Source organism: Corvus hawaiiensis, chromosome 4 (genome assembly GCF_020740725.1).
Source record: "Corvus hawaiiensis isolate bCorHaw1 chromosome 4, bCorHaw1.pri.cur, whole genome shotgun sequence".
NCBI lineage: Eukaryota > Metazoa > Chordata > Aves > Passeriformes > Corvidae > Corvus > Corvus hawaiiensis.
Window position 1 is genome coordinate 66,695,417 of NC_063216.1, and position 14,087 is coordinate 66,709,503.

General features: G+C 41.4%; 1 protein-coding gene across 4 annotated transcripts in view; it reads left to right on the forward strand.

Annotated features, from left to right (window-relative positions):
* Positions 1 to 14,087, forward strand: part of SRPK2 (SRSF protein kinase 2) — a 137,088-nt gene that overhangs the window by 45,356 nt on the left and 77,645 nt on the right. The window contains exon 1 of one of the 4 annotated variants that reach the window (XM_048302414.1): positions 2,070 to 2,125. The exons of the other annotated variants lie outside the window; for them this stretch is intronic. Within the exon in view, the coding sequence (XP_048158371.1) occupies positions 2,085 to 2,125 (41 nt within the window). The 5' untranslated portion in view covers positions 2,070 to 2,084. Of the gene's footprint in view, positions 1 to 2,069; positions 2,126 to 14,087 lie in introns of those variants that run through there. 4 annotated transcript variants of the gene reach the window in all.

The following is a 14,087-nucleotide window of genomic DNA, read 5'->3' on the forward strand; positions in this document are numbered from 1 at the left end:
TAAAAAACACTTTTTATGGTACTTGCAGTCATGCAGTGGAGCCAGTTGTGAACATACTGACATTTAACAGACATATTTCCAAAGATCTGAGAGGCATCTACTTTGGATATGAGAACTGAGATACTTTTGGAGGTTACTCTGAATAGTATGTTTTGGGAAGAGCAAGTGGCATATGCTTAAAGAAGTGATGATCACTTGCTAGCTTGCAAGCCTTCCACCAGAGCATGAGGGTGATAAACTCATTCAGATAGTAATAATATTTTTGTAACTTTGGTTGAAAAAAAAAAATTAATTAGTTATCCAGCTTCTCTTCTATTTTCAGAAATTTCCGAGGCTTTGTACCTGAGATAGGTGTGAAGAGAGAAAGAAAATTCAGGTTGAAGGTCTTCCATTGTGGAATGGTTAATCCCAAACAGTTCGGGTTTACTGTGGCTGTAAACAAGTGGATGTAGTGTTGCTCAGGTCTTACCAGTATTACCATAGGTGGCACTACGGTCTCTGGCGAGGATATGATCTTACAATGATGCTCATGTCCCTGACTTTGTTCTTTGGGTTTTTTGGGTCACAAACCTCTCGACTCCAGAGCTGCTGGTGAATTCTCTTTTTAGCAGTCTCTGTTCTGCTTCGACAGGGTCTTGTGAAGTGAGTGGCAGGGTGCATCTCCCCTTGGTGACAGCACGCTGGGTGTCCGTGCCTGGGCGCGCTGCCAGCGTTTTGGTAATGAGGCACCAGCCCAGGCCTTACCAGTGCTGGATTGGTGATTACAGAATCACGGATGTGCTGAGTGGGAAGGGGCCCACCGCGATCATCAAGTCCAGCTCCTGGCCGTGCACGGCACCATCCCCAAGAGTCCCACCACGTGCCCAAGAGCATTGTCCAAACGCTTCTTGAACTCTGCCAGGCTGGGGCTGGGACCGCTGCCCTGGGGCGCTGTTCCAGTGCCCAACCACCCTCTGGGTGCAGTACCGGGTATTAAAAAAAAAAAAAAAGAAAAGAAAAATAAAGGAAAATGAAACACAACTTTTCAGTGTATTTGGGGGACATTAGAGGCAGGCCCCTACAACCGAAATCCAGTTGTGCCTAACGTTTTCCGCGTCTGGTTTCTCACCCGTGTATGAAAGTAGTGATTTAATACCTCGCTCTTTGTGACAAAAATGATTCAAAGAGCCATATTTTTCAGGGCTTTTGATCTGGAGGCTTTCGCGGGTGTGCAGTACCTCTTTGCAAGGTACCCGGGAAGACGATCCGTGTCGGGAATCCTTTATTTCGGCGTTTTTCCCCTCGGCAGGTCCCCCCGCGTCCCCCCCGCCGGCGGCAGCGGTGGCGCGGCCCCCGCGGTGCCCGCGCGCGCTCGGGCGCGGAGCGGCGCCCCCCGCTCGGTGATGGTTCCGCCCGCCGTGCGCGGTCATGTGCGCGGGCCCGGCCCTCCGAGCGCGGCTGGGCGGCCTCGCACAGCGCCGCGTCCCGGGCCTCCGGCGGACAAAAGGGCGCAGGGAAGCGAGACGTCCGGAAGGCGAGGGCAGGCGGGGTCGGTGGTGAACGTTTTCTGATTTTTCCAGAAATCAAGCAGAAGACTGAGCTGCTGATGTCAGTTAACTCTGAGAAGTCGTCTTCTCCAGAAAGGTACGGCCGCATCCCCGTCCGCATGAACGCGGGGCTTCTCCCTCTGCCTCCGCGGGGCTGCTGGCATTGTCCGCGTGCTGCATGCTGGATCTCTCACCGTGCCCACCCAGCCTCTCCTCCTGGTCGAGCTTTGTGCGTTTTTGCCGAGGGTTCCGGGTCCCACCCTGTCCCCCGGAGCCCGGCGGGCTGCAGCATGCGGATCGCGGCGGGGCGGGCTGGGCTGGCTGGTGCAGACCCCGCGCCCGTCACGCGAGCGGCATCGCAGAGACCCCGCCGTTCTGCCGCGCTCCCCGCGCTCCTGCCGCTTCAGATGGGCAGGAAATAGAACTTGGCGAAGCGTTTCATGCCCTGTTATGTGGAAAAGGGAGTGTCCTTTGGAAAGTAGCTCAGGAATCGCAAATCCCCCTATTAGTCACATTTTGTAAGATAGATGTGATCCCTGTTCAAGTCTGTGCTAGGAAATGGAGCAGTCGCTGCATGCAGTAATGGTTCATGCCTGCAGGTAAGGACAAAATGACTCAGAAGTGTTCTTAAAGCAATTATTTTATCTGTCCATCAGATTAGTGCTATTTCAAGTAGCTGTTTCATTTTTAAAGAAATACTTAAAGGAACTGAATGTACATTTAAGTCTTCTGACGTGAAATAGCCTCCTAGTGATTATTTTGTTGATTTCAGATAAACCAGCCCTGCTCACTTCTGTTTTGCTTGCAACTGAATTTTAGGGCATTTTTATTTTTGAAACTGCTTCAGTCTAGAGAAACATAATACCATTTCCCCCCCATTATTTACAGTAAACATTTTGGCTGTATGCAAAAGACCCTCTGAATGTTCTGTTTCTCCATTTTAGTATTGGACCTTGGCAAAAAAAAATACTATTAATTTTAAGTTATCAAATTGTGTTAGGCTGAAATGATGGTCTGAAGTTTATTTTATTGAATGGCTCAGCACAGAGAGCCATGATAAGGCACTGAATGCTATCTTAAGGAAACAGGCTAAAAGACATCTTTCAAAATGAACGAGTGCTGTGTGGCATGGGTGGTTTGAAAAATCAAAATGAGCAATTCAATTTGACTTACAAGTATATTTATGTAAGGTATGTAGAAGTAAACTGCATTGCCTTTCACCAGCTGTAGTTATAACAAAATATCAGCAATGAGAGATACAGAAAATGGTGGGGGGGAATGGGATGTTAAGTCACTTTTCCAAAATGGAGAAATATAAGAAGAGCTTTGAGAGAAATTTTAGTATTTACTTGTTCAAAATGAAGAATGAGGAGAGAAAATGCAAATATTTATTTGGTAACCTTTATCCCACTCTTATGCCTAAAATTTTTAAGTACAAGACTCATAAAATGGTGGTGGTAACACGGAGGGTGATGGAGTGAAAATAGTAAAGGAAACAGGTGTTAACTCGAATTTTGGAAAGACTTTTGTTGGCATTGCTGTGTGGGAATTTGGTATGTAACACAGATATTTATTTTATCAAAATGAATGTTATGCAGCACCCAACATCTGATCAGTCTGGTTTTGAGCAGAACATGCTCATAGTTGAACTAATGGTAGTCCTAGATGAAGAGGTCCTTTAAAGGCTCATAACACACAATTAGAAAAAGATATATTTGTCTGAGATTCATATGAATGTGATTTATTAAAAAGTAAGGTTTTTTTAACAGCACGATGTGTTATCATGCAATAGAGATTAAAATGTGACTGTTGTATATGAACACAGATTTCTTTTGAGGATTTAAATATGTGGTACTGTTCACCTGGAGATTGATTTGACATATCAGCTGCATGGTCAGTTATAAATGAAAACATTGTTATATTTTATAGGAGAGTTTTTGTTTTCTGTTTTTTGGGGTTTTTTTTAAATAACCACATTCTTTTCACCTATCTAAAAATAGACTGAATTTTTTTGCAAGCTGTTATGAAACAGTGCTGTCTATCCTATTAGCTGCCAGTTCCTTTCAAGGCTCTTTGAAAATTAATATGTAAGATTTTTAAAAAATAATTAATTATAATACTGGGTGTCTGAACTGCTAAAGTGGCCTAATCTGCTCTGTAGAAAAAATGCGATGTGTGTTTATGCCATACAGACATAAGAATATGCATGTTCTTGAAAAACACAGAAAGGGAATTAATTCTTGCATATTTATTTATTGCTGCTTTTTATCCTTGCTCCTAGTGGTTAGAGTTTTTGAGAAGCTCGAGTTCTCCGTGTGGGAATGCTGTGTGGAAGATCTGAAAGAGTCCATGGCTTGTTTCTTGTTTTCCACGCTAGCAGAGGCTGCTAGACAGCGCTTGCATAGCCAGAGGGGAGGGGAGAGGAGGTGCTCTGCGCATTTACAGAGACTGATGAGATGGGCATAGAGAAGGAAGGAGAGAGAAGCCCATTACTTGCCTCCTTCTTTGGTTGGTCTTTGTTTTTACAAGACAGTTTAGTGTTTGTAGGTTTTCCTGCTCATTTGGCAAGTTCAACATGCTGTCACGTCTTACTGATGAGAAGAAAGCTGGAATATAATGGATGGTTTGGCTGTTGTGGAGGCTAAGCATTTTAGAAATCCTTCAGTGTTTTCTTAGGATAGTTGTTTGTTATAATTTTGGGAACCTTTTAGAAGACATTAGGAAGAAAGATGAACCTTTTTGTTGAGGAACATATGAGATGTTTAAAGACACTGGCAGCCTTGAAAAGTAAATTAATACAAACCTGAGATATTATTCATAGATTCCTTCCTTTCCCCTTACCTTCTCCTTAGAAAAACTGAAGTTGCAGAAGTGAGGTGATAAGATTAAGATACCTGTGTTTTGGTGTGCTATGGGATATTTCATTAGCAGACACAATCAGACAGCATCTCTGTGTCCTGAATTTCCGAGTAGTTAATGCTGCCTTTGGCCAAAGTCCTGGTTCCTTGTTGATAAGGTAACCCAGGTAACTGCGGATGCGTGTGTGCACATGGAGTGGGCGGTGGATCAGGTAACCCGCTGCAGCTGGTGTTGCTGAATTGATTTGTTTGGTTGTCTGAGCCTTAAGGAGACCATGGATGTTTTCCTGCAGTGTGCTTACGATGTGACACTCACCTGATTTCATTATCTAATAAATAGTAATTAAACTACCACGTACCCTCATATTCTTTGTGTTTTCCTGGAGGCTGCATGAAGGTCCACGTCTTGCAAGTGTCATGAGGAAGCAAGTAGCAGCACCCAGATGGAGGAGAGATGGTCTTTCAGGAGCTCTCCAGGAAAGCTAAAATACTTTCATTTCTGTTGTATGAGTTATGCACTCTTCTCATCTACATATTCTCATCACAGTATAGTGAACCCTTTGAGTTGCACAGATTTTTTTTTTTTTTTTTTTTTTTTTTCCTTTTTAAGGGCCATGTGGAACTCTTGGCACGTTTCTGGTTTTTTTTGAGAAAAGTTAATTCTTTCACCTGGATCACTTGATACTCTTAAGACTTCAAACCTAATGTATGTAGTATTCTTTTTCACATATTAAGACAAAGAACTTGTCATTTCTTTAGCTCTGATTTTGGATTCTAAATCTGTGTCAGCAATGCAGTTTGACCATGGAGCATTTTCTGATAAAGGTTCTTGGCAAGGCTGATCACTCTGAAGTGTTTGACCTGCTCTTTTTCCCTCATTCTGCAAAGGCTGCATATGCATGTTTCTTTGAAATGAGTTTCTGCTTCAACGTTTTTAAAAGAAGTTAATAGTGGGCACTCATGAACAGTCTTAAAGTAGGTAGCTGGTGTGTATATAATTCAATTTTCATGATTTTGAGGGGTTTTATAAATAACAGTAAAGGGAAGATACTTTCAAATGACGAGTTCGTGTTAATGGGTAGAAGTATTTGGGTTTATGGAACACTGGTGGTTTTGGTTTGGCTTTTTGTTGGGTTTTTTTTTTTGGGCCTTGGGTACCCCCTCTATCTTTGTAATTTATCTTTGAAGAGCAGATTAATGTATTTCTCACTGCTTTTACATGGTTTCTTCATCAGGTCATGCCATGGAGGTAGTCAGGGATAAAAGGAGGAAGAAATCTAAAATAATGAGAAGGAAGAAAAAGGATGGAGACTGAGTACTGTCTGCTTCCTTTTCTAAGAGACCTAATGTTAGTTATAAGAGGAGGCATTGTGAAACAAGTTATGATGTTGAAAGATTGCTTCAGGTTTCGGAACATCAGGGAATTTTTTTTTTCAGTTTTTGTCTGTGTGTTTCTCTTTTTTAATTTAATTGTGGGTGCACTCCTTCTAAGGCAGAAGTGTAACTTGTAATAAATATAGAAAAAATGTTTAAAAGTAGAAACCATCAGCTAACAACATGGGCTATAAGCTGATATTGCTGTGTGTCAGATAAATGGTTTGGAATAATTATTAGATAATAGGGCATTGTAAGATAATGATTCTATTATTTATGTAACTAACGTGGAAAGAAAAAATAGTTGTCAGAATAATGCAACTATTTAATCAGTTCCAGTAACTTTTAAACACATTTTCAAAATACTGTATTTTCTTCAGTTCTCTTCCTGCTTTACTTGTTCTTTTTTATAGGATAAAAGAAGTATTGCACAGCTTCTGCTTCAGGACAGTTCAAACCTATTTTTAGTAGTCATACAACTACAACTTCTGTGTTTTGTTTAATATATGGTAACAGTGAACAGTATATATTTTTCCCCCTTTTTTCCCCCCAAATTACAAGCTGATTCTATTTGTTGTATTTTATCTCAGAAGTAGAAAGAAAATCATCCTATCTTAGTGTGGGCCCTAAGCTATTTGTCCAGGGAGGCACTTGATTCCACCACCAATTCTGTTGGGTGAGAGTGTACCTGTATAGCTCTCTTACACTAGGTGCTTGATTTTAGATTACCAGTCCTGGCCCAAAATAAATCATACATTTTGTGTGGTTTTCCTATTAAAGGTTTCCTAGTCTCACTTGTTTTAGTGTGCAAGGCTTTTAAGTGAAGTATGAAAGGGATGTAGAGGCAAGGAATGTTGCACATGCCATTGTCCTTGTGTAGGAAAAAAATGGAAATAGCCTGTATAGAAGCAGCCACTTGTGGAGCAAGTCTTTCACTTGAGGTGATATTTTTAGGGGATACTGTACTCTTTTTTGGAGCTGGGAGTGCCTCTATCAGTTTATCAGTTGGCTTTGAAAAGATGGAGAATTTGAAGTGTATTTTGGTTTTCGGGGATAGACTTGATTTATTTCTGTGTCTGTCTGGAATTTCATGCTGTAAGTAAAAAAATTGTGTACTTTGATATTTAATAACAAGTGAAATATGCCATTAGTATCCCTATTACTCAGATGGCCTGTGCACTACTTAATTTTTTTCTTTAATTTTTAAAAAAAAATTATTAAGAACTTATCATCATGCAGGTATTTGTGAGGTGTTTATTACAGGGAAATTTCTAATATACCTTCTGAAAACTAAAATCTCAGATTTTGTCACTTCCTGTTGGAATGAAAATGGGAGAATTTTGTGAAAGAGAGATTGAAAGTTCTGGGGAGTTGTATGAGGTTTTCCTGTGTGAGAACTTTTCACTGGAAACTAACTCGAGCAATCCAATGCTGGTTTGAATAGAGTTATTTAATGGCTAAAAAAAAAAAAGTACGTCAAAAATTTGAAAACTGACTTGCACAATATACTTTCCAAGGTATTCCAGTTCTATCCCAGGGTAAAATGTCTGGATAAAAGGAATGGAACATTTTAAGCAAAGCCTTTTGTATTACAGATTTACTCTGTTTCATGACTTGAAACTTTTTGCCTAATCACTTTCTTAGTCATGCCTTCACTAAAAGGTCCACTCCAGCCCCATGGTGGATGGTAAAGGAACGTTACTTGATAGATTGCATAAAACAATGTGTACCTATGCCCAGTGTTTGCGTTTCTGTTGTTGCTGTAGTGTACTTATTCATATTTTATACTTACAAATCAATAATAAAATGTTTAGACTTCCATGTAATTTGGTGAATTTACTGTGTTGTGATACATGTATTTTCATTGATCCGGAATTGATGTAGTTACTGAGGGATGCTAGCAACAGATTAAGCAAATGTATGCAAATTTAAGCATTCCATTTTGTTGCATATTTTTTGTTACAAGAATATTATCAGGAAATTGTGGCATCTCTCAGCTTTTGACTTGATGAGAATCCTACTATATAGTTTGGAGGACATCTAAACTTTCCAGTGGACTGAAAAATACTTTTTCTGTCCAAAGGATGTTGTGACCAGAAGGTCTTTTACTAGTTCTGTCTTCAGGAATTTACACTTCCTGAACCAGTGTCTGCCTTAGGTGCTTCTGTATTGTCTTCAAAACTCACCTTTACTCTTGGGTAAACCCTGACAAAACCTAAACAGTCACTGTTACCTTAAAAACAGATCTGAAATTTCTCATCTAGGATGTCTGCCAAACTCATGCTGATATTTGTGACTAGATGGATAGTAAGCTGCGATTTCCTTTTTTTTTCTGCTTCACTCTCTCTTTTTTTATTCTTTAAAGCTTCAGTTTCAAAAGAAATGTGTGCAGCTCCAAGCTGTGCCTATGTTCTTCACCGAGTTTATCTACACAGCTTTCCTTGTCTAGTTATAGCTTTAGGTCAGTCAGGCTGGTTGATTGCTTCTCTTTCCTGATTGGACAGTGTTCAAAACCAGAACCACATCCCATGTAGATGTTCTATTTGTGTGAAGTTTTGACCATTGTGTTTAATAAAGGCACTTTAAATAACCTCTCTGTATTAATAAAAGTGTCCTAATTTTATCTTGATATCTGCTAAATGGCCATAAATTGGTCATACCCTCATTTACTAAAATACCATATTTTCTTCTCTTGAGAGGGTGTGAAACATTTGTATTTTACTGTTGGGCTGGTTAGTCTTCCAGACCTTTTTCCCCCAAACTTGGAGCAGCCTAATTCCATGGAAAGGAGAATTTCTTGAACCTACTTCTTACTTGGTAAAATGTCATTGGAGTAACATGAAACCTTTTAAGAATTCAGTGCCTTATTTTCATGAAGCAACTTCCTATGCCACAAATCTGCTGGAATGGTCACAGACTTTCTAAGAAGGCAAGGACTCATCCTTACTTCTGTTGCTCAGTACAACTGTACATGGCAATAGTGTGTATCTTTTCTGGGGGCAAAGAAAGTCATATTATTGCAACAGAAAGTCCTATTAAGCTTCATTTCTGTCCTGTGTTGTCAAAGCTTAACTTGTAATAGTTCTGGCAGAAACTTGGAGAATTGTTTTTTCATTAATACTACTAGAAAGAGTATTTTTTTCTCTTGCAACTGCTATATCGGAACATCCAGCAATGATTTTTTTTTTTTTTTTTTTTTTTTGTGGAGATGGAAAGGTGGTTTGAAATTTCTGTGGGTTTCAGTGGACAGCTCTTCTGTTATTCTGTATCCAGCATCAGGACCTACAGATTCTCATTGTTGTCTTCAGCTGCTGCAGCCACTGTCCACAGAAGCATTCAGTTCCTGCTATGCCCACATACCAGCCACGTATCCACCTCTGTTTATTTCATGCCATGAACTAGAATGGAAGATGTTTGGAATTAGCCCTGCTCTTTATGAATCCTTCTATAAAAGGATTACCTTGCCCTTAGCAGACCACGTTTCCTCTGAGTGCTGCTTTGTCATCCCCAGTATGACAGTGTAAAGCCTTTCTGACAGCTCCTGTTGCGTATGTGACAAGAATCAGGAATTTCCACTGCTGCTTGGTGTCTTAGCTATGAGAAGTGCCAGCTTCTGAGAAGACTAATACAGCTTTGGACCAAGACTTCCCTAAGGTATGAAAAAGATCATCAGCCACAGTGATTCTGAAGTACATTTTTATCAATTAAAACCTTTCATTCTGTTGAAAGTAAGAGTACAGTCTTCATGGACTTAGTTAGAAATCTCACTTGGCTGCTTTCCAGGTAATTAATGTTTCAGAGTATTAGTCTAGAAAGCCACATAAAGCCATCCTCAGAATGCTTGTGTTCCACAACAGAAGTAAAAGAATGAACTTAAAAAGAAATTGGTGATCAAGTTAAAACTCTTCTCTTTCTCTCAAGAACTCTTGATATTTGTGAGTGAATTACTGACATGATGAATTAGCTTAGACCCTATTCCTTGGGCATCCCAACTATGGTATGCTGCCAGTGAATGCATGTTTTTTTTGTGCAGACCATTAATATTTAAAAGTGGTAGTGTTCTTTATGGAAATCTCTTCACAGGTTTCTCCGAGGCAATCTTATTAAATATGTTCCTGTAGTTTAATTTATATCTACTTTGTTTCACCTGTATGTTTGCTTTATTTATGTTACTTTTCTGTTAAATGAATCCTGGCTTGAAAAGAAAACATACAGGAAAGAACTGGTCAAGATTCTTTTCAAATGTGTTTAGCACATAGGAATTTCAAGGGCTATTAAAAGAACCAGAAGTCATCCAGTTGAACCAGAACAGTGCCTGAGAATGCCAATACATTTTTTTACTACAATTTAAATACGCCGTGCTTTAAAAAGTGCCTTAGCAAAACTGCATGAAGTGTGTTCCAACAGATGCCAGGACAGCTTAAGCAGTCTGCAACTAAAAGTCTTAAAGACTACCCAAACTCAAATCTAAGGCAGATATAGACACTTCACCTTCAAAGTGTTACTGATAGCTTTGCTAAGAAACTTGTAGAAGTATGTGTCCTTTTAGCCATGCCAGCTGTTAGAGGTAGCCAAGCATGGAGGGCTCTGTGTCCCAGGGGCAATATCTCCTGTCGTAGCTAAATAGGTAAGTGCAGGACTGCTGTGTCCCCAGGGCCAGCCAGTGAGGAACGTGTATTCCCCACAGGTGTGTGTGCGTGCACTCGCTCACGTACAGAAAATGCACACACAGCTGGCCATGCAGGGCAGCAGAAACTTAAACCAGGGTTTTTACTGGCACCCACATAAACGCGCACACACGCACACAGAGCATTGTAGCAAAAACTGCGCGGACAGCCCTGTCCTTTTCCTCCTTTCCAGCTCCTCACAATGGAAGTCCAGTGGAATTTTTGCAGAAACTCATACACAAGCTCTCTGTGCTCCCCCAGCCAATTCTAAATGGTCTGTGTAGTTTCTGGCCCCTAAACCCATGAACCCCCAAAATTCATGTTCTCACTCCAATTGCTGGCACTTGGACCTTATTTACTTGATAGCCAGTCTGACTTGAAATTGGCTTGAGTTCACACAAACTCAAAATAGAAAGTGCATTCACAAAGAAGACAGGTATAGGGTTTAGTGACAATATAGGATGGACTGTCATGATCAAGGGCAGGGCTTAGTCAGGCAAGTGCCCTGACCAGATGCCCATTTGCACTGGACCTGCCCCATTTATCTATTTTCCCTTACTTATTTCTCCCTTACCCACTTCTATACCAGTCTTTCTCCACATCTAATGCCTTCCCCTAAGCATTTCATAGCATCCTGCTTATTCTCACAGTCCTGTGCTAAGTTTTACACAATCCCAAAATGTTCTTCCTCCCTACATCCCTTAGTAAGTCCCATACCCCTTAAGGCAATAACCTTTAGTTTTCAAGGTGTTTTTTGGGAAGACTTTCTTCTTTGAGTCATCATGATAGGTTTCACACTGGGGGAATAAAGTCTAATTGACAGTCGTAGGAGTAGCTGATTCACATGCTCCATTTTCACTGTTGGGGTTGTTAGGGTTGACCTGTTGTTTTGCTTCTGATCCTTGCTGGATCTGTTTTTCTATTATGATTAGCTTTTAATCAGATAACCTAACACTGGTCTCCCAGGGTGTCATAGGTTAGCAAGCATAGTCCCGGAAGTGATGTCCTTGCCAAGGGGTGCTTACAGCTTCCTCTGTGACCTGACAGAACCTATCAGCTGGCCAGTTTGAATATGGACAATTCTTTGAGCCACTTAAAATTGTGACCGCCTCTGTGATCCACACTTAAGAGTAGACAAACTCCCCCCCAAGCTCTCTCTCGTTTCCAGTGCTGGCACAGGTGGCTGCGGGCCCCGTGTGGGGGCCAGCGGGCCCAGCCCAGGCCCTGCTTGGGCCAGGCCAGGCCAGGCCACGGCCATCCTGGAGCCGATGGACCTGTTCCACCCGCGGAACCCCCCCACAGCCCTGCTGTGGGCAGCCGGAGCGGCCCGGCTCCCCCTCTCCAGTGCGGCCAAGATTCAGCCAAAAGCTGCTCACCTGCCCAAAAGCTGCCCACCTGCCCACCGCTGTCCAGCAGAGATCATGGGACCGACAGCGATACGCTTCATTCCAGCTGCAAGGCCTGGGTGAGATTAACCCTTTTAGTGCTGTGAAGAGCTGAAAACCTGAGGGGGAAGAAAGAGGAGATGCTTAAAGCTGAAATTCTGCTGTAAAGCTATGATGTATCAGAGTACCTGTTGTAATTTCATGAAGGCATGGGGGGTGGAGTGTTCAACGTGTACTTGTGAGCAAAAGCACCTGCGCTGAGATAGGCAGATGCTGAAGCAGCTGTAATTTAATGAGAAGTTTGAACAGGGAGAGATGGAAGTGATGAGGACTTTTGCTCCAAATGGAAAAGGAGAAAACCTCAATTCGTAGAGATGCTCCCAGAGATAGTCCTAGAGATGAAGATGAGGAAGACCCTTGGCTCCCAGGGAAGGAGAAGGGCCTCTGTTCTTAGAGATGAAATGCTCCCAGAGATGGGTGAAGAGAACTTTTGTTTCTGAACGGCTCAACCTTAAAATTGTACTCCAGTAATTCAAGAGTGGACCCCAAAAGCAGTTGTGGGTAAAGCTGCAAGTCGTGGGAAGAGACTCGCATGCGAGCAGAGAACCAACCTGGGCAGCTGCCTCGTTGTGATAATGTTTTCATAGCATGGGCAGGAGAGACTCCTCTTCCTAAATGGACTGAACAAGGTTATTATGGAAGTGGTAAACAGACTTGAACATCTCAAGGGTTGTCTTTTTACATTGTCAGTGGGAGAAGGGAGAAAGGTGGGGGGGGGAGGAGAAGTGTTCTGAAGGTGTGGTATGATTTTTTTTTTTTTTTTTCTTCTTTTAGGTCTGTTAATAAGCTTCTTTATATTCTTTCAAGGTTGGTGCCTGCTTTGCGTTTCTCCTAATTCTTATCTCACAGAAGGTAAAGAGTAATGAGTATTTTGGACCAAACCACTACACAGGGGTTTAGTAGGACCTGTCAAAACTGGATCTAGGTCTGTTTGGATTTTTGGCCATATAATGTGAGCATCCAAAAGATTGAAATTAGCTGAGGATATGAAATGCACAGATGTTTTGCTACTACTTCTCAGTCACCTGGAAGTTTGCTATTACAGAGTTTTGTCTACTATGTAACTCCTATTCAGTTTTTGGACCTATGTTTCTGGAAAGGAAGAGTGATGTATATTCTTACCATGTGTAGATACATACTCTGTGCTTCGAACTTATGCTGCTGGGTGTGTCGGGCTTATACATCTTGTGAAGGCAAAGCTCAGGCATGACCAAAAGCAAGTAGTGAATGCTACTGACTCTGCTGAACTGGTATCTGTGCTTGTTACAAAATCCATTTGAGGTAGCGCAGCACAGCTGTGGGAGCCCAGAGTGCGGAGAATATTTCTCTGCCTGTTTTGAGGGGTTTCACCCCCCTGAACAACACAGCTTTTGACCTCTGTCTGTGGAAAAAACTGCCTACTATTAGAGAAGAACTAGAAATGACACTAGTGTAAATTAGGTGATAGACTACTATTGTAAGATTGTCACAGGATGAAAAATTTAGAGGTTTTGGGTTTGTTAATGTAGTAAATAGATAAAAGCAAAACCCATCAAAATGGAGGATTGTTGTTGTTCTCCAAACCTTCTTCTTCTACTCCTCCATATTCTGCAGTAAAAGTAGTTTGGGATGATTGGACAAAGAATTCTGCAGTTCCTGGCTGTGTTACTAAATAATTGGTAGAAAAGTAAAAATAATGTACATTTTTAGTAACCATTGGTTGATTTACCTTTAAAAAGGCCGTGTAATCTTGATAATTAGGCTTTCTCCTGCATTCTCTGCTTTGTGCTGTGTCTGGATCACACTAGTGACTCTTTTTCTCTGATAAGACTTAATAAACAACTATCAAGAAGCAGCGAAGGCTGAGAGTCCCGTTTGTCTCTGGAACTCCTAGTAAGGACTTTAAAGATCTCTCCCACCAGGAGAGGCATAATTACAGCACAATCAGTGTCACACAGGGATGCATAATAATAGTTCTAATATAATAATAATAATAACAGCTCTGGAGCATAAACGGTCTCACATTCTACTTCTCTGTGTTCTGGTCCAGAAAAGGGATGTCTTGATAATAGCGGTCAAAAAGCGCCAGTTTAAAAAAGGCACAAAGAATCATATTACTCCCATTCTAAACAAGGCTGTGTCACCAAGGTAGACTGGAAGACCAGTTGTTAATCTGAGCCGCAGGCGTTGAGACACTGCTCAATTCCTCTTCAAGGTAGCTGAGCAGACAAAAGACAC